Genomic DNA, 24,328 nt, shown 5'->3' on the forward strand with positions numbered 1-24,328 from the left:
TTGATTAGCTGCGTATATACGAATGTGAATCGCGTGATTGGCTGGACTATGGGATAAGGTGGCATCATTGTAATCCCATACAGGAGCAGCCAGTCACTTACTGACTAACACTGCAAAACAGAATTGTTAAAGTTTTAATTTTAATTTCAAATCAGGTTAGATCTTTTTTTTTTTGTGCGCAACGCAAATTTTCTGTGCGCAGAGACCGTGCCAGCAGTGCGCAATTGCGCACGTGCGCAGCTTAGGGGGAACATTGGTTATAAGTGTACTGGTTACAAAGGTTCATTGTACCACTGTTTGTGGGAGTGTGAAAAGATTCAAAAGTTTTGGTGCTCAGTGTTAAAATATATTTCTCAGATCACATCTTCCCTGTCCCATTAACCCTTTAGAGCCGGTCAGAGCGGGCACGCTCTGTTTTGCGTAACTATTTTTAAATCCCGGTAGCTCTGCAACCACGTAAGCTAGTGCAATAATTTTTTTTGCATATGAAACCGGAGGAGATGTACTTACATCTTATGCCATCAGCTTGAACTAGGTCACGGTTTCCTTCCACATATAGCTTTGCAAAAACTGCATAAAAAGCGCTTGCAGCAACAAAAACATAATATTCCAGAAACACGCTTTGCCGATCCAATCAGCTGTTTGTAACACTTCCTACGTTGGAATAGACGTCAGCGCGAACTTTTGCCCGAAACTGGAAGTGACGTCGTTTTCGCGGAAATGTAGTTTTTTTTACCATCAGGGCCTCAGGGCTTATACTGGTGTTTTTAAAAGTTATCTTTGACTTTATGACTTTCTTTGTCTTTTCTGGGATGCTTAGGACTCATATTGCACTGCTGGAAATAGTTTATTTTGATGCATATGCTGCCTTTTTGCAAATTTGCAGTATAATATTTATTTTCGTTTTTCCTGCAGTATATAAAAATTGGTGTATTTCAAAAATAAAACTATGAAGGCACTCAAAATAAATTTCCTGTGGTGGAAACTATTTTGTGCAACTTTTTTGTATTTACAGTTTTGAGGGATAAGCCTCTTAAATTTCTCTAACTAGAAATATATGTTAAAAAAGCAAAAACGATTTTCAATTTTTTTGTAGTTTATTGCACTTTTTTGCAATTTATGTAATTACTATGGACTTAATGAATACATATTATTAAAATCTGGGCTATAATTGATGTATTGATGTATAGCAACTTGAAATGCTCCCAAAAATGGCACCACACCATGTAAAAATATAATATAAGCTCTGGCGGACTTGGTTCTATGGTAGGTCTTAAAGGGTTAAGTCCTAAGGTCTGTATTTTAGGCATTTATTCAGATGACTGTATTTCAACTCAGACAGAGAGAAAGATGGTTGACTTTTGCTTACTCCAGGCCAAACGTTGTATTGCTATATGCTAAAAGAATGTTGGTGGCCCCTCTTTTGACCAATGTTAAACAATGTAAATTTAGTTCTTGAGAAACTGACCTATGTGGTTAGGAAAAGATCATCAGAATTTTTTGATATTTGGAAGATGTTTCTGGAGCTTTTAAAGACCGGGGACGTTGAGGAACTGGAGAGAGAGTAATGTAATGAAAATATGCAACTAAATTTGGGAATGTATACAGTACAGACTATCCTGTACTTTTTTTTTTATTTTATATTTTTTAAATTTCCTTTAGTATTATTAACATTTTTTTATTTGTTTTTTGAATGTCTTGTGTTCTTAGTACTTTCTTACTGCCATATGTTCAAGTTGTTTAAAGTGTTGGATGTTTCTGAATACAAAATTCAATAAATATATGTTTAAAAAAAACAAAGAGGCAGATTTTCTCCATGTTTCAAACACTGAAACACATTTATGAAGCTCCAGAATCTGTTCAGCTAAAGTCAGAGAAGTAACATTGTAACACAAAGGATACTACTGCAGAATCATATTTAGGAAAATTTAAACCTGAATGTAAATTTAAGATATTTTAGTCTGAAAGACGTTATGGGGATGTTATTGTAAAATAGCTGCACACTGACACACTTCTCTAAAAAGGTTGTTATAAATATGGCTAATTCAACATGGCTGACCCCTCATTAAAAAGCCAAAAACAAAACCACTGTATTTTTAATATTTATTTCTTTATGCAGACAAGTCTTATCTGTAGTTGTAATACAAATAGATTAATTCCACCAGGACCAATTCATTTAAGCACACTTGATATGTTAGGGTACATAATCCCATGTTCAAGAAAATTGCAAACACTGGTTCTTAATATATCTTAATATCTAAAATAATGATAGACAATATTGGAAAAAACACATCTGCGTCTATACGTCACAAAAAGCTGCTTCCCCTTGGCAATTCTTCCTTTTCTCAATGATTAAGTTAAAAATGAGGATGATAAAAAAATCAACTTCTACATTAAATTTATCTTGATTTCCTGATCCCAACATTTGCAGTGATCTTACCTGTGTTATTTCAGGATGGTCAGTGATGCTGAGGATGCAGAAAGGGGGGTGAGGGGGAGAAACAGCTTTATACCCAAGAGACAATTCAAAACCAAACAGGATAAAAGAAAGTTAAGACAGAAGAGAACATCTCACAGTAACACAAATTGTCACCATAACTTGTTTTAACAACATAAAGCTGTTAAAACAGAATAAGTAAAATGATGATCAATGTTCAGTCTAAATCTCACTGGAGTTTAACCTGCTGTTGCACATCATGATACTTCCTGTGGATACTGTGTGACATAAAACCGCCATGAACTGTCATTTGTCATGTAAAAGGTAAATGGACTGATTGTTATATTTCTACTCTCCCAGAGCACTCAAAGTGCTTTGTACAACATGTGGCACATTAATCAGATTATTTCTGTGTATTTCTGGCCTCTAGCTTTTGTTTCCTTTTGTATTTTGGTTTGCATGTTTTTCTTTGGCCAAATAAAAATTTCTCTTTTACTTTAAATCGGCAGCCTTGTTGTCCCAAATTTCAATTCCCTTCACACTCCTTTCCATGCTTCTGCAATTTACATTCAGTATAGACAATGCAGAGCATACAAAAGACAGAGTACAGCTAAAGTGGGAGCAGAAAAGGTACAAAGTTTCTGAGAATAACAAAGAAGTGTAACAGAATAGAGCTTCAGGAGCAGCAGCATCACTTGGTCTCAATAATCTGTTTTCTTCTGCTTTGAGTCTCTCTGCTCTTCTTCCCTCTTGCGTTTCTGGACTTGCTGTGATCCCTTCTCATTAGAGGGAGCTGCACTCATCAAGGACTGAGAGGATCCCTCTCCAGAAGATGGATTACAAGCAGTCTTTAGATTCTCATATAATTCCTTCTTTTCTCCTCTCAGTGTTTTCTGTACTTCTTCAATCTCGTCTTCATCTGCCAGCCGATGAAGGAGAGGTCCACAGTAAAGCCTGACAAAGCAGAAAATCTCAGTTAAAGTTGATGAAGTGTGTTAAACATCTGTGGAGCGCATCATTGGTCTGGTGTTTACCGGGCACACTGAGGTTCTGGTAGAGGGGAACACAGCAGCTGGTTCAGGTGGAGGCTCTGCCTCATGCAGCACAGCCATTGGCTGAAAGCATGAGCCACACGGGGCTGCCAGTTACTCACACCTTCATCCTTTAAAGCTTTCCTCTTCCTCTCAAACTCGTCCTCTACAGACAACATAAGACAAAGTTTCAGTGACACAGAACCAGAGACCAGCAGCAGTTTGTCTTCTTGATCAGGCTGATGTGGAAGCATCAGTGCTGCTGCTGTCACAGAAACTCTGACTACAGTCCATCTGCTGACTGCTTTCAGAGAGACTAACCTGCTGACAGCTGACCGTGAATAATAAACCGAATAATCAACTTTATGGAGCTGAAACTGTAGAGCTGTCACAAGTGTTCCTAATTAAGTGACTTGTAACTATGCATTTCGTTGTAAATATCCATCATGTTACCCAGTGAGACTCACCTGGACCATGTTGGTCAAACACAAACCCCAACAGGAGGGCGTGGAGGCAGTGGACAGTTTCAGGTTTTGGGTGGTGTTGTAGCCTCTTGAACCAGAAAACAGTCACACAGACTGGCAGCTTCAGCTGGTCGGGGATGTTTCCTAAGGCTGAAGTCTGAACCTGCAGAGCTTCTTCAAACACTCTGCGACGCAAACCCTCAGGAGCCTGCACAGAGAGGTACCACACAGACAAGATGCTCACGTGTACCACGGAAACACATCTATGACCTGTCAGAGTAATTAAACACATATTTATTGATTAACCTCAGTACCTTATGCAGACGCTCTAGTTGCAGTTGTTTCTGTTCATCACTGCTGAGGAGTATTGATGGGACACGCTTGTCTTTGATCTCTTCTCTATCCCTGTCATATTCAGTGCACATCTTATCTCCAATTAACAGTCCATAGAAGTACTGTCTGATACGGTAAGCAGCTGTGTAACTACTGTGCTGTGAAAAGTCCTCCACAACTGGAGTCAGCATCATAGTCTTCTGATCCACAACACTTGTGACGAAAGTGGTGAGTTCTCCAGACATCATATTTTCATGCATCCACGAAGGCAGATTAGAACTTGTTTCTTCTGGTTCAACATATTTTTGAATGGCAAGTTTGAATGTTTTGTTCTCTTTTTCACCAACATGACTTAAAGCTTGACTCAGAGCACGTTCTCTCTTCTGTGAGTCGTTCAAACCATCCAGATTCACTTTACTTAAAAACCTGAGCATACCATCCAGTCTTTTAATGCTGTACTCACAAGATGAAGATGATTGTCTTGCAAACCTACCTCTATCTTCTAATCTTGAATAATCATTTCCTGCTATTGAAGCAAAGACTGGCATGAGAGCAGGGTCCAATTTAAAATGCTCACAAAACTTTGAACGTGTGTAGAGCTTAGCAGGAATCTTGCCATCCTTCTTTCTTTTCCATTCAAAGTTGTCGAGATGAAGGAAACCTTTGTGCACATCATAGATAAGGAAATCTGTGTCAGTGGCCAGCACAGCACATTGTTTCTGATTTGCAGCAGAAAAAACCTCAGGGTCTGCCTCTCCTAAACACTGTTTAAACTCTATGTCTTTCTCCTTCAAGATTTCTATGAAGACATCTTTGACCAGAGGTGGTAAGACGTTACATCCTTTTGGCACAGCGTCAGGCTCACTCTCTGCTATTGTCTTTGCTTTTTCTAGTCTATTTCCAAGGCGAGACACAACTGTTTTGTGCTTGTCAGGCCCCGAGCCTCCATCCAAGATAACGTACGGAGTGACTTCACAGTCCTGCAGAGTCTTAAAAAAGTTACAGACCTCATCTTTGAATCCAGGATAATCTCCTCCACAGCGCTGGTCCAGCTTTGGATCAGAGTTATAATACAAACAATAGTACAGAGCTGCACCATCAATGATGAGACCTGTTTTTTCTACTTTAACCTCTTCACAGAGACACAAATCATCTAGCATTTTCTTTAACTTTGAAACCCCCATGATTCCTTACGGTGTGGTGAAGGTGAGCGGTGGTTATTGTGCTAATGCCTTTGTGTCTGGTGATTAGTCGATGCTAGCAGTGATGTCAGCAGAGGGTGAGGGTGCACCACCAGATGTTCTAATACTATTCAAAGCAGTGGAAAAATGTTGAATCGACCTCCTGACTGATCAACTGGAAACTTTGCAGAAATTTCTACAAAAAAAAGAAAAGATTACTGCCGTTTACAATAGTTCAGTCTGACTAACAAGAAAATGTAACAAAGCATTCAGAGGACAAAGCAAAATGTATTATTAACAGGTGATATACATGGTCTTACAAAAAGTGCCAACAGACGCCATGAAAAACAAAGTAATTCTGAATTCAGGATGATTTGTTAGTTTCCATATAAGATGGGAAATGGAGATGAGCGGGTTATGATGATGTGAGGGGACGATGGAGGTGAAACATTTGTGTGCCCAGACAATATTTCTATTTCTTTGTTTGGTTCAGACGGCACTTTATTAAGACCTGTTATCTGAAAAATTTTCTGCAGGGATTTCTTCATCCTCTTATTGTCTTCACCATCATCACTTCTAACAGAATTGCAACCAAGGAACTTGGCTATGCTTGCTATGCTTCACAGGATCTGAACTTTCAGGGAAATTCTTAGAAAAAAAATCAGTTTTCAGGGCAGCAAAAATTATTACAGCAAAGATCTGTGAATACAGAGCCTGAACATGTTTCTCTTTGTGTACCAGCTCTGAGGTTTCTAACTCTCCTCAGGGCTCGCAAAATTTCAAAATCCCTGGTAGCCCTTCGGGCAGGGACTCTTCAGTTTTTTGTAGCCCAAAATAAATTTAAGTAGCCCGAATAAAAAAGAGCAATTTTTTGATTGATGTTTTGTTTCCTGTTTTGTTTCCTTTACAATATTATACATTAAAGTATAATATTGTAAAGGAAACAAAACATTAATCAAAAAATTGTTGAAAAACAAATTACAACATTGTATAAAAATTACAATCATCAATTCAAATACTTGGTTCTAATTGAACAGAAATTTCTATGAACTTGTAAGAACTGTGTAGGACATGAATCAGTCTGTGTCAGATCCTGAATTTGAAATTTCCACTGAAATCACAGGTAAGAGACAAGTGGAACCAAGATCGAGGCCATTTGCTTTTTGAAGTTTGCAAAGACTGCTAAATTGTGCCAGTGGTAGTTCACTCTTTGCAACATAGTACGCTGTTTTAGACTGATTTTCAGGTTTATTTTTAGTATGTTATTTGCAACTGGTGTTTGTTCTGGGAAAGACATTGCAGACTGAGCAATAATGCATTTCTTGCATTTCTCATGGGTTCTAATGGGGGCCTTTCTTAAAATGACTGGTCCCAGTAACAAAGATGCTTGTCGACTCAGAAATCGAGGGAAAACCAACAACACACCCGGCAGAACATCATGTTATTTACACGGGTGCACATAAGTGGTCTGCATGTGCGCAGCGCATTCGCTGTCAAAATAAAAGATGCGCACCAGATAAGAAGTTGCAACACGCGTTTGCGTCCATATAAAAAGCACTGTTTTTGTCCGCTAGAGTGGGATTTTCACGGCACATTCTGCACCACATCTCTGTGCGTTCATCATTTGTTTGAAGCCAGCTCACCTCCTGCAACTACTTTTTCGAGAATACGTGCTTCTTTTGTGGTTCGGACTCCTTCTGACATTTGTTTGGAGGTGGAGGAAAACCAAAGTAATTGCTTAAAGGAGCTTGCTTCTTCGACATCTTTAAGAGTGCTAAACAAATGTCTGTCCTCCTCCAGAAAATCTTATGTACGCAAACGCGTGTTGCAACTATTTTGACAGCAAATGCGCACCTGCGGACCACTTATGTGCACCACTGGTTATTATATAGCTTGTCATATTGCAGCCACAGAAATTCTTTTGTCCATGAAACCATAAAGCTGCACTTTCTTTTTGCCTTATAGTCTGATTTGTCATAACTTCTCCGTTTTGTGGTAAGCTTTTCTTTGGCTGTCACTTCTTCACCCTGACCTGTCTTATTTGGCTCAGCAGAACTAAAATATATATCCTGCTGCTTTTACACACGCACTCACATAACGCTCAGCGATTCTCTGCGCGATCAACCTCTCACATGTTTAAGCTGCGGGAGATTTCACTTGTCATGTTTGCATAGTAAGCTAACGATTAATAAGACGATGTCAGAGGAATTGGTGTGCAAATTATCATCACTCACCAATCAGTACTGTCCCTATCTATACACAGTTCGCGCGATTGCAAAGTGAAAGCAAAAAACAAGCGCGAATTCAATATGTCACATATTGACAGTGGCTCACCGATGCCAATGACATAATTACCCAGCTACATTTCCGAAAGAATGCAAAAGCATTGACATATATTTTTCCTTCCTACATTAGCCCGACAGGCAGGGCAGAGATGGTAGCCCGACTGGAAAAATCGCTAGCCCCGGGACGTCGGGCTAGCGATTTTGCAAGCCCTGCTCCTGCTGTGATGACGCAGATCAAACTCAGATCCCGTACAGATGAATACATCTGTTATGAAACTATTTTCAGTCTCTGAAAACTCTTCAGGAAAAACGTTTTTAAAAAAACTAAAATACTCAAAAAAAAAAACACTTGTTGATGCTTATGTAACAAGTGTCACCTGGCAGTTTGTTGCTCGCTGCCAGGTGATTGGCTGAAGAGCTGTGAAAAGGTAGTGGGTGTGTGGGGTGAAGTCAGCGCTCTTCTGTGGAAAAAACCAGAGGCAATTAATTCACTCAGGTGCGAGTGGGTATACTGTCGGTAAGAGACTTTTGCCATTTTTTGTTTGGATCTTTTGCTATTGCATGTGCCTATTTTTTAATGTGTCATTGGACTTTTTTAGTGTGACCACGAATTTTAATAGAAGAATTGATCAAGCCCTAGATCGACTGCGCGCAGGGAAACTGATCAATATTGTAGGTATATTGAGTGTTTGTTTTAGTTTCATGATTTTGAATGGTTTTATAAAATTGCTATTTTATTGGGTAATATTTTAATTGATAATGTTGTTTGTTTTTCAGCTGTGCTGTCTCTGCTGTCCTTTTTTTTGTTCTTTTGATTGATTTGTAATTTTGTTTTGGTTAGTCCGTCCAGCCGTAGAGGCGGTTATTGATTGAGAGTAAGTTTTGTAAGGGCGGACTAACCTCTCTTTTGTTTTTTTTATTTTTAATTGTTTGTGCCACTTCCCTTTATCTCTCAGATCACAGGCCATACATAGCACTGATTCCCAGCTGCGCTGAGACCCGAATTGTTTGCAGTGTGTGCCACGATTGCAGTGTCACTAAGCGGGGTGTGACGGGTTGTAGTGTTATTTCGCACAGTTTGTGTGGTAAGTCTCATGCGCAGCTGGGATATCGGCAGGATGTGTTGTAAGTCCTGTCTGGAAACGACTGGGAATTTGTATGTTTAACTTATGTAATAAATAAATGATCAATTATTTCTTTGCCCCGTTTACTCATCCCTTGTCCTCGGTTACATTTTGGCGTTGTCGACAGGTTTCAAGGGAGTGGCCATTTTGTTTTGTTATTTTGTAAGGACAGCAGGGACAGGTTTGTAAGATTGGAGAGAAGGAGCAGCCAGGTCTCGATCGCCATCATGGAGGGAAGCGAGCAACAAACAATGGCCCAACGTATACAGGAGTTGGAGAATGAACTTAGAGACTTGAAAACAGCATCTGTGGGTACAGAGAGGCCCTCTACATCAACAGGAGCTACAGGAAGTGAATCAGAGACTGTGAGACCCAATCCTGTGGTATACGTACAACAGGATAGAAAGTTGCCAACATTTTCAGGGAAGTTGGACAATATGGGCTCACTGACTCTAGATGAGTGGATTGAGCAAATGAGAGACTTTGTGCGCACGAGAGGCAGAACAGAAAAAGAGCAAGCTCAAATCATTTTTAACCATTTAGAGGGTACTGCACGCACTGAGATAAAGTTTTTGCCAAAGGAACAGAAAGAAAATGTTGAGAAAATTTTTGATACACTGAAAGAAATGTACAGTTGCTTAGATTCCCACATTTCTTTGCAACGCAGATTTTTCAATCGTAAACAATTAGAAGGCGAGTCCTTAATTGACTTTTCTCATTCCTTGATGGCCTTAATGGACCAGATTATTAAAACGGATGAGGAAGCCGCAAGAAAAGCTTCAAAAGATCTGCGTGATCAATTTTGTGATGGTGTTAGAGATCTGACATTGAGGATCAGGCTGAGAGATTTGATTAATGCCAACCCACAGTGGACGATTCGTGAGGCGAGAGCCGAAGCGACCAGGTGGATGGCACAGTATGAGAATCAGCCTTTTAGGTCTAGATATAATCAGTCTGTTTCAGTCTCTGCAGATATGCAAGCTTCTTGTGAAAGTGTCGATTCTAGAACATCAGAATATGCTGAGTTGGTGTCCCTTTTTAAAGCCCAACAGACACAATTAGAGTTGGTCATTAAGGCATTAAACCCACAGGAGGTGGCTGCTTCTAGCAATCACACTTCTCGACGTAGAAGGACGGTGAATGGTAAACCCATTTGTTTTAGGTGTGAGCAAATTGGACATATTGCCCGATTTTGCCCGACATTACCCAATTCTGATGGAAATCAGCATGAAAGAGCAGCTAGGGCTGATGGCCAAACTACTGGGGCGGCAGAAAACTAGTACCCACCAGTGCACAGAGCCACACACTGGTGGGAGGGTTGCAAGGCTCCAGTAATGTAGAACTCGGTCATCTAGTTGGTGAATGCTTGGAAGGGGAGGTTGATTTGGGTGGGGTTATTATTTCATGTTTGCTGGACACAGGGTCCATGGTCACAACAATCACAGAAAGCTCTTTTAAAAATAACTTTTCTCATCTCAGTGATAAAAAGCTTAAAGACTGTGGTTGGTTGGGACTTAAAGCAGCTAATGGCCTACAAATTCCTTATTCTGGGTATATTGAGTTGGATGTTACAATCCTGGGAATTCACCTACCTCGTCGAGGGGTGTTGATTGTGGGAGATCCAACAGATAGCCACATGGCACAGAAAAAGATATCTGTACCTGGTGTGTTAGGAATGAATGTATTGAACCCCCTTTACTCTGAATTGTGTAAACAATATGGTTCTGACCTCTGGGAAGCTCCAGTTTTGAAGACTGCGCCACGTGGTTGGAGAAGAGCGTTGAGATACTGCCAAATGATGGAGGCCATGGCAAATTCTCCTGAACCCCATCGTGTTAGAGTACAGGGTAAGAAGTCTTTCTGTGTTCCAGCTGGAACGCAAAGTTATGTTCCTGTTACCTGTCCAAAGATGCCTGTGAATACACCTATTGACCTCTTGATTGAACCCCTCGGGCCTGATGATGGTTTTCTCCCGGAAGGCCTATTGGTGTCTCCTTCATTGGTAAAGGGAGAAGGAGGGGAGGCTTTTGTTCCAGTTACTAATGTTGGTAAAACTGATGTCTATTTGACACCTCGTCGGGTGATTGCTACAGTTCAACTGGCCAGTGTGCTAGCAGAGGGTAACTCTGAAATACAGGTCTCTGTAAATTCACAGTGTTGTACAGCTTATATTTCCAGTCATACAATGGCAGACAATGCAGCGGAATTGGATTTGCCTGAATTTGAAAGTCTTGAGGAGAGCGAGAAACGGCAAGCAAAAGTTTTATTGCAGAAGTATAGCGGCGTGTTTGCCAAGAATGAGTTGGATGTTGGTTGTAGTAAATTGATCACTCATGAAATTCCTTTGATAGATGAAACACCAGTGCGACAACCATACAGGCGAATCCCTCCGTCTCAGTATGAACTGGCAAGGGATCATATCAAACAGCTGCTGCAAGCTCGCATCATCAGAGAAAGTAGTAGTCCGTACTCATCCCCAATAGTTCTTGTTCAAAAGAAGGATGGAAGTCTACGCATGTGTGTCGATTATAGACAGTTAAACGCCAAGACCAGAAAGGATGCATTTCCTCTGCCAAGGATTGAAGAATCCTTGGATGCTTTGACTGGTGCTCAGTGGTTTTCCACTTTGGACCTGGCTAGTGGTTATAATCAGGTGGAAATGGCTGAGAAGGATAAGATTAAAACTGCATTTTGTACCCCATTTGGTTTGTTTGAGTTCAACCGCATGCCGTTTGGTTTGTGTAATGCACCCAGTACATTTCAGCGCCTGATGGAGCGTTTGTTTGGAGATTGCAGACATCAGTCGGTGCTTTTGTATTTGGATGATGTGATTGTTTTTTCATCCTCCGTGCAACAGCATTTGGAGCGGTTGGAAGAAATCTTCTCTCGTCTGGATAAAGAGGGGCTTAAAGTGAAACTCTCCAAGTGCCAGTTTTTCCAGAGGCAAGTGAAATATTTGGGGCATGTGGTGTCTGCCGAAGGAGTTTCTACTGATCCAGATAAAATAGCTGCAGTGCGGGATTGGAAAACGCCCAGCAATCTAGCAGAACTGCGTTCCTTTTTAGGATTTGCTAGTTATTATAGGAGATTCATAGCTGGTTTTTCACGCATGGCTGCTCCCTTGCATAGATTGGTCTCTGCACTCCTCCCTCCAGGTAGAAAAGGTAGGACCCCCCCAAAACCGTTATTGGATTTTTGGGATTTGGAGTGTGAACAAAGTTTTCATCAGCTCAAGGCTGCTCTGGTTTCTGCACCAGTGCTTGCTTTTGCTGATTTTCAGAAGCCATTTACATTGGAAGTAGATGCAAGCTATGGGGGTCTAGGGGCAGTGCTTTCCCAGGAGTATGAGGGTAAATTGCGGCCAATAGCTTTTGCCAGTCGGAGCTTAAAGCCTACAGAGAGGAATATGAGAAATTATAGTTCCATGAAGCTTGAGCTTGTAGCTCTCAAGTGGGCCGTCACTGAAAAGTTTAGGGAGTATCTTTTGGGTCATCGTTGCACTGTATTTACAGATAATAACCCACTAAGCCATCTGTCCACGGCAAAGCTAGGTGCCACAGAACAGAGGTGGGCATCAGAGCTGGCCGCTTTTGATTTGACCATAAAATATCGGCCTGGGGCTCAGAATGCTAATGCAGACGCATTGTCCCGCCTACATGGAACTGTAATGGAATTGGATGGTCCATTATCTAATGATATTGGAGTGCAGTGTGAGATGATTCCCAGTGTTCAGGCAGAGATAAGCGTTTTACCTGGTTGTTCTTTCTCTGATCTCTGTACGTTACAGAAACAAGACCCTGTGATTGGTCCCTTCTTAAAGTATTGGGAGGTGGCCAGGTTGCCAGATTCAAAGGAAAGAGATGGTCTTGGTAAGGGTTCGAGGGAATTGGTCCGTCAATGGGGGCGGATGAAACAAAGGGAGTCTGTGTTGTATCGCTGCACTCATACTCCTGATGGAGTGAGGGAGGTTGACCAGCTGGTGCTGCCACAGTGTTTACAGGGCCGCGTCCTTCGTTTACTCCACGATGAGCATGGCCATCAAGGGGTTGAGCGTACACTGCAGTTGGTGCGCTCGCGATATTATTGGCCGCACATGTATGCAGATATTGAGAGATGGTGCAGAGATTGTGAAAGGTGTGTTCTTTCTAAGGCTGTTGTGCCAAAGATTAAAACCTTTATGGGTAGTATTTCTGCATCTCGGCCTCATGAAATTTTGGCAATTGATTTTACAGTACTTGAACCCTCAACTGATGGTAAAGAGAATATTTTGGTAATGACTGACATCTTTTCTAAATATACTCAGACTGTCCCTACAAAAGATCAGCGAGCCAGTACAGTGGCAGAGGCTTTAGTGAAGCATTGGTTTCATTTATTTGGGCCTCCAAGCCGTATACATTCTGATCAGGGGCGAAATTTTGAAAGCGCTTTGGTGCAACAGCTGTGTAAAATTTATAAGATAGAGAAGAGTCGGACGACACCCTATCATCCACAAGGTAATGGTCAATGTGAACGATTTAATCGTACACTTCATGACTTGCTGCGTGCCCTGCCTCCTGAACAAAAGCGCCGGTGGCCGCGGCATCTCTCCCAAGTCACATATGCGTATAACACCACAGTACATCAGTCAACTGGTATGACTCCATATTATTTGATGTTCGGGCGAGAGCCACGGTTGCCAGTGGATTTTTGGTTGGGTGCTGGCAGTGAAGTTGATGAGGACGTCACTCTTGAAGAGTGGGTACAGGAACACCAAAAGTCCTTGGCTGCTGCATATGATGTTGTGCAGCAACGGTTAGAAAGGAGAAGGGTTCAGAGAGATTTGAATTCCTCTAAATGTGCTAGTCCTGATTTGGAGCAGGGCGATTTGGTGTATATGAGAAACCACTCTGTAAGAGGTCGCAATAAGATTCAAGATTTTTGGGATCCCACGCCCTTTCAAGTAGTGCGACCTCCTCCTGGTCATGGCGTAGTATATTCAGTCGCTCCTGCTGGGCACACTGGTCCACTTCGACAAGTACATCGAACTGAGTTGAGAAACATTCCAATCAGGGAATTGGATGGAGACCAAGATAGTGGCCTACAAATGTCAAAACAGGATGATCTAACCGGAATGTTGGCCACAAATAACAGTATGGTTGATGAAGTGGAACAGATGTTTACAGAACAGGGAGATGGAGGCAATTCTGCAGTGTTGGAGGAAGGGACGTTGAGTCCCACACATGTGGGGGTGCCCCATTTGGATTGTTCTGGGGACCTAGAACCTGGGGAGGAAGATGTTGCCAGCTTGACGCAAGGGTCTCGTAGGTCAATGAGGAAGACTGCTGGACAGCACTCAAACCCATTTAAATTGCCACAATCCATTATAAAATGAGCAAAATTTTAAGTGTGCTCTCTTTTCAGCTCATCGTCGGGTCGCCGATGCCCTTTGAAGGGGAGGGTTGTAACAAGTGTCACCTGGCAGTTTGTTGCTCGCTGCCAGGTGATTGGCTGAAGAGCTGTGAAAAGGTAGTGGGTGTGTGGGGTGAAGTCAGCGCTCTTCTGTGGAAAAAACCAGAGGCAATTAATTCACTCAGGTGCGAGTGGGTATACTGTCGGTAAGAGACTTTTGCCATTTTTTGTTTGGATCTTTTGCTATTGCATGTGCCTATTTTTTAATGTGTCATTGGACTTTTTTAGTGTGACCACGAATTTTAATAGAAGAATTGATCAAGCCCTAGATCGACTGCGCGCAGGGAAACTGATCAATATTGTAGGTATATTGAGTGTTTGTTTTAGTTTCATGATTTTGAATGGTTTTATAAAATTGCTATTTTATTGGGTAATATTTTAATTGATAATGTTGTTTGTTTTTCAGCTGTGCTGTCTCTGCTGTCCTTTTTTTTGTTCTTTTGATTGATTTGTAATTTTGTTTTGGTTAGTCCGTCCAGCCGTAGAGGCGGTTATTGATTGAGAGTAAGTTTTGTAAGGGCGGACTAACCTCTCTTTTGTTTTTTTTATTTTTAATTGTTTGTGCCACTTCCCTTTATCTCTCAGATCACAGGCCATACATAGCACTGATTCCCAGCTGCGCTGAGACCCGAATTGTTTGCAGTGTGTGCCACGATTGCAGTGTCACTAAGCGGGTGTGACGGGTTGTAGTGTTATTTCGCACAGTTTGTGTGGTAAGTCTCATGCGCAGCTGGGATATCGGCAGGATGTGTTGTAAGTCCTGTCTGGAAACGACTGGGAATTTGTATGTTTAACTTATGTAATAAATAAATGATCAATTATTTCTTTGCCCCGTTTACTCATCCCTTGTCCTCGGTTACACTTAGTTTCACTTTCACTTCGCCACGAACTCCAAACAGAGTTTATCTGAACATTATCTGAGTCCTCCTTCCTTCTTTGGCTCTCTGTCTCTCCAGCCTCTCTCTCCTACCTGCACAATCACTATGACATAACGAGCGGATTCTCACCTTTTTAGTCTGCAGAAGCTGAGAGTCCGAGCAGCTCCGACGAGTCACTCTTCAAAATGTCTGAGCAGTAGTGATGTTCGATTCGTGAACGAATCGTTCAATACTCGAGAATCACTTTACTGACTTGTGAATCATGATTCACAAGCCCAACTGACTCACTGACTCATCCCTGTTGCTGTTAGCAAACTAATTCCATTAGTAGAAATATATCTAGCTTATAATTAAAATTGTGGGGGGAAAAACAACAGCCAGTTTCGTAACAAAAGCATTTCTGCTCTGAACTGAAAGAAAACCCCCTGAGTAGAAGCTCACATCAAGAAAATAGCTCCTCGGTTCACAGTAGCATTGCGCTGCTAACATGCTAACAGCACATTTGAGCTACTCACCCCCTCCCTTCCTGTGCTGAATCGTAAGCATAAGCGAATCACTCAGGACTCACTAACCCGAGAAGGGGGCCGAGCAAGATGGCGGCGTGATGAGGAGTGTCTTTTCGAGCTCTCAGCACTAGAAAGATATAAAGCATTTTTACAACGCTTATTTGACGTCTTTGTAACTTTCAAGACTTTTTTGAAGATCAACACACTAAACCTGCTAAACCTGAAACCAAATTCTGCAACAACAACATGTCGAAATCTGCTCAGAAAAGGCTGAGTAACTCGGGCAAACCACATGCAACTAGCATGCTAGCTAGCGACCATAGCTACATAAGAGAAATGGAGTGTCAGCAGATGGTTGAAGAAGAATTTCCACCCCTACCAGTTACGCCTTCCAAGCCTCCAGTGGCTAAAAAACCAACACTGTCTACCAGTCACTCTGATGACGATTCCCTGAAAGCTGATGCGGTCAACACTTTGATTAATCTGATCAACACCAGAAGTGACGCAATTGAAGAAATGGTAGGAACAGTTCGTACGGACTTAAAGGACATAAGTGATAAGATTATGGTCATTGAGAAAAGGGTTGAGAAAAACGAAACGCTTACACAGAAATGTGACGAACACATCTCTGAAGTTGAACGCTACAACCGCCGTTGGAATCTGAGACTGTATGGGGTACCGGAGTTGGAGAAGGAAGATGTGCGCGCAAAGGCGATTGGGATATGCCAAACGGTTCTACCTGCGGAGAAGGAAAAGTTTTCAGAGGTCTTAGACATCGCTCATCGAGTGGGGAAACCAAAACAAAATGACCCGAGACCCAGAGGGATCATCATCCGGTTCATCTCAAGGAGAATTCGTGATGCGGTGTGGAAAGCTGCCAAGAATAATACTTTCCTTCAAAATAATCATCTGAGGTTTACTGAAGACCTGACGAGAGAGGACAAAGAAAACAGACTGAAGCTGTGGCCCATTATAAAGAAAGCACGTGAAGAAGGGAAATCTGCTTACTTTATTGGAGGTCGAGGCTTTGTAAATGGTGCTGAAGTTCACACATAAACTCTTCAATATTCCCTGACCCTTAGTTCTTCTCAGGTTTGTTTACAAGGTGTTCTTTATATTGATGTGCCTGATATTTGTAGATATTAATAGTTGGCTGTCTAAATTGCTCTTTGGTGTTAGCAAAAAGCCAAATTACTGTTAAATAGGTAAAACCTTTTTTGTTATGCTTTTATTAGGCGTCTAAAGTTTTTTTTTATATATATATATATTTACTCTATACTGTGAACATTCTCATATTCTAGTGCTGATCTCAGTGTTAGGTTAAAAAGTTTATCTTCGATTTACTTTTTAATACATATCTTTTCTTTGTCAACTTGTGTTCTTTGTTTTTTGTTTCTATTAATGCTAGGGGTCTTCGTAACAACTTAAAACGTAAAGCCACTTTTCTTTATGCAAAGCAACTTAAATCTGACTTTGTGTTTTTGCAAGAATCTCACTCTACTATCGACAATGTTAGTTTTTGGCGATCTCAATGGGGAAATTCTATTTGGTTATCTCATGGAACTGAACGATCAGCTGGGGTATCAATCCTAAAAAACAGATATAATGGGGATGTTTTACATACAGAATGTGATTCTGCAGGTCATTACATATGTCAAGTCATAAGATATAATGATTTAGTCTTAATTGTTACTAACATATATGGGTTTAACACGAAGCTAGAAAATGATCATTTATTTTTGACGATTGAAAAAAAAATATCTAGCTGGTTAAATAAATTTCCAAATGCAAAATTATTACTAGGTGGAGACTTTAACTGTATTATGGATGCTGAATTAGATAAATTTCCTCCAGGACATTCGAAAAGAATTAATACCACATTGAAGGCTGTTATGGTACGCCTGAAACTTACAGACATTTGGAGATTCAAATTTCCTCAGTCCAAAATGTTTACTTGGTGCAACAATTCTAACTCGAGACATTCAAGGATAGACTTTTGGTTAGTCTCAGAGAGCTTTGACAGCAATAGCATAGATGTAGGTGCTTGGCCTTCTCCAGCAACAGATCATAAAGCCATATATATTAAAATAAATCTAACTTCTCTACCTAATTCTTCTGTTGTTAAATTTACATACTGGAAAGTCAACAGCTCATTATTACAAAAAGACGATGTGAAAAAGGATCTTAAAGAACTGATCTCAAACTTTTGGTCTATAGCTCAAGAAGATTTAAAATATGGTAATAACTGGGAATTATTAAAATTTGAAATTGGCAAATATTTAAGAAAGATTGGCAGCCTTAATGCAAAATCCAAAAGATTGGAGGAAGAAAATATAATTTCTCAAATCACACAGTTATCTAATAAACGAATTGACACTTTAACTGAAGAGGATAAAATGAACCTTGCTAAATTACAAGATAAATTAGATCGTTTATACACAGACAAAGCAAAAGGCGCTTTTATCAGATCAAGATCTAAATGGCTTGAAGAAGGTGAGCGTAACTCCCATTACTTCTTCAGTTTAGAAAAGAAACACTCAAGTATAAATAATATTAGCAAATTAATGATAAATGGAGTTATAACAGAGGATTACAGCTTAATCTCTAAATATTGTAGTCATTTCTATAAGGAACTTTATAGTTCTACATTTTCTCAGGAAGATGCAAATCATCTCTTAGGATCGCTGAATGTTAAATCTATCAGCCAAGAAGAATCTATATTATGTGATCAACCCATCTCATTAGAAGAAGTCAAAGTTGCAATTGGGCTATTGAAAAATAATAAATCTCCAGGTACGGATGGTCTTACTGCTGAATTATATAAAACTTTCTCTGAAGAGTTGTCTCCCTTTCTTCTTGAGGTATTTGCAGAAAGCATAGGAAACCAACAGCTTCCCACTACGATGAATCAAGGTTTGACTACATTGATCCCGAAGCCTAATAAGGACCTATTAATGATTGATAATTGGAGACCGATTAGCTTGCTAAATAATGACTATAAAGTATTTGCTCTAATTATAGCTAACAGACTTAAGATGGTTCTTGACTCTGTTATTGATGAAACACAATCTGGCTTTATGCCCAAAAGACACATAACTAACAATATCAGATTGGTTTTAGATGTTCTGGATTATTCTGACCTCATAGATTGCAATGGTTTCATATTATTTTTAGACTTCTACAAGGCCCTCGATACGGTGGAGCATGAATTTATATTTCAAGCTCTGGATAAGTATGGTTTTGGCTCTTACTTCTCTACAGCGATTAAAACATTATACCATAACAGTAACAGCAGTATTAAATTAACAAACGGTACTTCACCCAGATTTAACATACAAAGAGGGATAAGACAAGGCTGTCCCATTTCTCCATACCTGTTTTTGTTAATTGCCCAACTATTGTCTAACCATATGAAATCAAGCAATGTAAAAGGTATATCGCTAATTGGCAAAGATTTACTCATAACACAGTTAGCGGATGACACTACATTATTCCTAAAAGATGAACATCAAATCTCTATTGCTATTGACTCAATCTCCATATTTTCCAAAGCTTCTGGATTATACTTGAATATTCCTAAATGTGAACTTATGGCGATAAAAGACTGCTCGAAAACAGCTTTGTGTAACATTCCACTTAAACAAGAAGTTCGTTATTTAGGTGTCATAATAACCAAGAACCAGGAAAGTAGAATAACTCAAAATTTTTATCCTATTCTAGAGAAACTCAAACACAGATTTAATCAGTGGCTCTTAAGAGATTTGTCGTTAAAAGGAAGAGTATTAATAACTAAAGCAGAAGGCATCTCTCGTCTTACATACGCTGCATTGGCATTGCACCTTGATAAAAAGCTTATAAAAGAGGTTGATAAGTTAATTTTCAACTTTATCTGGAAAAATAGGACACACTACATTAAAAAAACAGTTCTTATGAACTCCTATGTCAACGGAGGACTTAATGTGTTAGATTTTAACACTTTAAATAACACATTCAAAATAAATTGGTTGAAGAATCTAATTACTAATCCTACTTCCATTTGGAATGCTATACCTGTATTCATGTTTTCTAAGTTAGGTGGCACTGAATTTTTCCTTACTTGTAATTTTGATATTGATAAAATCCCGTTAAAGATCTCTGCTTTTCATCGTCAAGCTTTTTTAGCTTGGACCCTTATTTACAAGCATAACTTTAGTCCACACAGTTATTATATCTGGAATAATAAGGATGTTTTATTTAAAAGAAAATCTCTCTTCTTAGATAGTTGGTTTAGGAATGACATTGTTTTAGTCAACCAATTATTTGACTCAAATGGTATGCTTTTCTCCTATGAAGAATTTTGTTTACACTTCAATTTAGCTATAAATCGTCATGATTATACCAAAGTATTTGGCTCAATACCATCAGGGGTTTGTATGCTGTTTAAGAATCAACCTAATATCACTTCATTCCACAGGCCGTTGACATCTCCCATACAAACTTTTGTTGGCAAGATTTGCTTTTCTAAGCAATCTAAAAACAACAATAAATCGATTAGAGCTTTATTTCAGAGTACCATAACCACGCTACCATATGTTATTTTTTTCTGGAACCGGCTGTCAGATGGTATTATGTGGAACGAAGTTTGGAAACTCCCTAATCAGTTTTTAATTACCAACAAAATTAAAGATATTTCTTATAAATTAATACACAGAATTTATCCTTCTAAAGATTATCTTCAAAGCAAATTCAAATTAGACATTGATACAAGCTGTAGCTTTTGTAAAACTTCCAAGGAATCTACTACACATCTTTTTTGGTTTTGTAACCTTGTACAAGATTTTTGGCAGAGCTTATGTGTTTTTATTTCAGAAAATATATTTAAAGGATTTGTACTGTTTTGGAAATATGTTTTGTTTGGTCTGCACAAAAATCAAAAACAATTCAATTTTGATAACAGATATATGATTAACTTGTTACTTTTAATGGCTAAATTTCATATTCACAAGTCCAAATATTTAGGAAGACATCCCTCTTTCTATGTATTCTCCTTTGAACTTGTACAGTATCTTAACTCTATTAAGAACTCCACTAACCCAAAAGCTATAAAAACTATTGGTGTTTGTGAAAAAATCAAGATCTTTCAATCACTTTGTTCTTTGGCTTGATTAGTTACTTTCCCCCTAGCATGTTTCTATTGTTGCTTTTGAATGCTGTTCTTGTATTTGTTTATCTATCCATACAATTCTTCTGTAAGTACATCACCATTATTATAATACTGCTTAATTCCATTTTGTATTGTACTGATGTTTAAATAAAGATTTTGGGAAAAAAAAGAAAAAAAAAAAAAAAAAAACCCGAGAAGGGTCTGGCTGCAGCCACTGTGGAGCTCCATAGTAACCGGATACACGTGACCTCCACACTGACCGGAAACACGTGACCTCCACACTAGCCGTAAACACACATGGATACCATGGAAGTCTTGCAAGTTGATCACAAAGGTTGGTTAAGTCTTTCTTAAATAAATTTGCCGTTAGTGATTTTATAATTCTAGGAATCGTCTAGTTTTCTTACAATGATCATGTTGCCACTTATTTAGCGTTACAATTTATTTTAATGTTTTTTCATCGTGCTCCATGGCAGAGAAACACACAAATATGCTTTTTCCTGGGCCTGGTTTAAGTAAGAGAGCTGGATTAATGGCTTCTGTGGGCGAGAAGAAGCAAAAACCACATTTTGCATTAGAGTATGATTTATTGTTGGCGTCAGAGATGCAAAATAACGAATACTTCAATACTGTACTTAAGTAGAATTTTCTGGTATCTTTACTGCTGTACTTTTTTGTGCCTACTGTATACTTCTTTATACTTCTACTTCTCACATTTTAGCACGCGTATCTGTACTTTGTAATCCATACATTTGTAAATCAGCCCCCCGCGCGCATGCTTTGGACGCAAGATTACTTCAAAATTTTGTACATAAATTATATTTTAGACCCTGTACTTCTTACTTCGACTTGACTAAAAAGTCGAGTCAGTGCTTTCTAAACAGAGGTATCTAAACTGTAGTAAGGAACGTGTGTACTTGTGACACCTTTGGTTAGCGTCAACACTGTAAATTTCGTCACAAACAGATTTATATATTTATCAATACTTCTATTCGTTATTCTTTTCTGTACAGCTTTTTTTATTGCCCAGATTTTAGTTAGCCTCTGTTCAATTGACTGTTATATGTCAATAGAAACATGTCTCACAAATTAAAGTGTCTTGTAAAATATTTGTGGGGTTTTTTTCAAGAATTTTCTTCCCAAATCTATTACATGCCAACTGTAAATTGTTATTTCTGCTAAAACCTTAACTTAAATGTGTATATGGTGTTTATCTGTTTCTCTCTCTGTTTTAGATGCACTTATCAATCTGGAATTCGGGCTTAAAGCCAGAATTGCAGGAATGCAACACGTGTTGCAGAGGACTCTTTCACTGCCCTCTGTGCCCCACTTTCAGCCCAACTGTCAGGGCAAAGATTGAGGAGCATCTAAGTGTGCATATAAAAAAATGCTTTGCCTTTCAAAGGTATGTTTGTATTAAATATACGTTATAGTTATAAATATGCACTTTTTTAAGCACTTCTGCAGTATCTTTGTTGACTTAAAAGTTGCTGTTGATATTGTACAGTTCAGTGCATTCATCTGCAACAAAAATAGTGTTTTTATAAAATATATTTTTATTTACTTTTCACAATTTTTCTTGACATAAGTTTTGTGATCCATACCATTTTGCTTTCATTATTGAGGTTGGCTTGGATGTTTTTGTTAACATGTACAATCTGATTGTTAGACAAATTGATTGCATTCTATACAACTACATTTAAATTACATCTGTTTGTTTGTTTGTTTTTTTCTCTTACAGATAAAATGATATGCCGGTGCAGGCTGCCTTGTAGGACAACAGGACACTTTCACTGCCCTGTCTGTAAGATTACAATCATACGGCGTGGGGATATGGCAAGGCATTTATTGTCTTGTCAGCATTCTTCAATACCAAGTCAGCCACCATTATCAGGACTGCTCCCCGCTGAACTCTCCGAGGAGACCCGTATTCCTCCGGCAGTACTCTTCGAGGAGCCCCGTTTCCCCCCCAAGGTTTTGTCTTCGGTATCTGAACCATTTTCTGAGTCTTTGTTAGAACATTCATTGGCTCTACCCTCTGTGTTCAATAAAACTGCAGCTGATGGAAAGTCCTTGAAAATGACATGCCCTCACTGTGGCCTTACTCTTCGTAGCTCTGGCAAGCTATTTGCACACTGGAGAGAGGAAGCCAAAGCTGTGCTTGAAGGACAACACGTGCCCATTTTCAGACTGAAAAAGCACAAGTTCCAGGAAGTCAGTCAAGTCAGTATTCACTTTAAACAGTAGTGTAATTACATGGTTAGTGAAATTTGAATAACTGTTAAAAAACTGTTCTGCAACAGAGAAATAACTGTTTTCATCCCCATTTGCCTGACACAGGAGCCAGCAGTTGTTGAAGATCTGCGTCCTGCTGTGCAGTGGGTTGTCCAAAATAAGGCACTTTTCTGTGGACATGTAACAATGCCCAAATATCTGTCCTTAAATCAAGGGGACCAGCAGAGGGTCTTAATAGACATGTCAGAGGAAGAAGACACTGGAGCAAGGGACTTGTTCCTCTTTGTTTTTCAGTTTGCAGAGGACATGGAGCTCTTTTTGAAAGCATGTGCTGATGAGCAGGGGCTAAGGGTCAGTGCTATGTTTGACATGTAATGGACAAATGAAGGCACTGGCTGTGTTTGTTTGTTTGTTTAATATGTTGTTGTTGTTGTTTTTTTGTTTTGTTTTTTGCGTAGTACAAAATTCCAATTAAACTTATTTCAAAATGCTGTTCACTTTATTCTGTGTCCATACTTATAATAAAGGATTACAGTGTAACAGCATTAAATGTAAATGTAACAGCATTTTTTTTTAACTTGTAATTTCAAAATAAAAAGCTTATTGTTGATATTAACAGTAAAGAATTGCAATCAATAATATTTTTATACATTTTAAACATTAACACTCTGGGCTCTATCCTGGCCATCTGTGGACACTTCACTTATTCTTTTTTTTGACTACTGCACTGCAGTGGACCAAAACAATGACACAGGTTTGATCTTAAGGATCTAATAGTTGTGTGTGTTGTGCATGACATTGCCACACAAATATGTATTTGCAAGATAGAGTAGAATAAATTATGACGCATGAAATATTACATAGGCTGCAGTGAATTTCTGTTGATACAGCCTATTGAGCTTTGAGTTTCCCAGTCAAACTTAGCTTTGAAGCACATGCTAAAAACACTTTTACTCTTGTACATTTCATAACAAGACACCATAGCCAAAATATTAACAAAATATATATTATTAAAAAATTCAAAGCTGCAGCACATACAGCAACAAACACCGTTAGTAAATGTGTCCTGGAGTTTATGCAGGTGCAGAAAGTGCTGCTGCTGTAAGTAAGCCTAACAGCTTCCAGATCAATTATTTTTCTGGAAAGATGGTAGGAAGGGCATCACTGCTCATTTCTACAATCTCCCAGATCTTGGAATACAATCCCTTTGTACCATGAAACCACTTCGCAGTACTAGGAGTCCACTAAAACCTATAAAGAGAG

General features: G+C 39.3%; 1 protein-coding gene and 1 long non-coding RNA gene across 3 annotated transcripts; one reads left to right on the forward strand and one right to left on the reverse strand.

The window, feature by feature from the left end:
• Positions 1 to 2,089: 2,089 nt before the first annotated feature.
• Positions 2,090 to 15,450, reverse strand: LOC113026145 (single-strand DNA endonuclease ASTE1-like). The gene is made up of 5 exons (XM_026174610.2): positions 15,311 to 15,450; positions 4,247 to 5,642; positions 3,936 to 4,140; positions 3,472 to 3,634; positions 2,090 to 3,391 (listed from the first exon to the last, which is right to left on the reverse strand). The coding sequence occupies exons 2-5, from the start codon at positions 5,447 to 5,449 to the stop codon at positions 3,139 to 3,141; spliced, it is 1,824 nt and encodes a 607-aa protein (XP_026030395.2). The 5' UTR covers positions 5,450 to 5,642; positions 15,311 to 15,450; the 3' UTR covers positions 2,090 to 3,138.
• LOC145430111 (uncharacterized) lies at positions 7,904 to 23,688 on the forward strand. 2 transcript variants are annotated; one of them, XR_013910523.1, is made up of 5 exons: positions 7,904 to 21,164; positions 22,066 to 22,235; positions 22,572 to 22,816; positions 22,945 to 23,053; positions 23,171 to 23,688. It is a non-coding gene; the product is annotated as an uncharacterized LOC145430111 (long non-coding RNA). The 2 variants fall into 2 exon arrangements; XR_013910522.1 differs by having other exon boundaries at positions 22,572 to 23,053.
• Positions 23,689 to 24,328: the final 640 nt, after the last annotated feature.

The sequence above is a fragment of the Astatotilapia calliptera genome, chromosome 7, assembly GCF_964374335.1.
Source record: "Astatotilapia calliptera chromosome 7, fAstCal68.1, whole genome shotgun sequence".
NCBI classification, from domain to species: domain Eukaryota; kingdom Metazoa; phylum Chordata; class Actinopteri; order Cichliformes; family Cichlidae; genus Astatotilapia; species Astatotilapia calliptera.

Coding starts and splice junctions, on each gene's coding strand:
- LOC113026145 (XM_026174610.2), bottom strand. CDS start 5,449: ATGGGGGTTTCAAAGTTAAAGAAAATGCTAGATGATTTGTGTCTCTGT. Junction 4,141..4,246: donor AACTAGAGCGTCTGCATAAG/GTACTGAGGTTA, acceptor CTCTCTGTGCAG/GCTCCTGAGGGTTTGCGTCG. Junction 3,392..3,471: donor CCAGAACCTCAGTGTGCCCG/GTAAACACCAGA, acceptor CTGCTTTGTCAG/GCTTTACTGTGGACCTCTCC.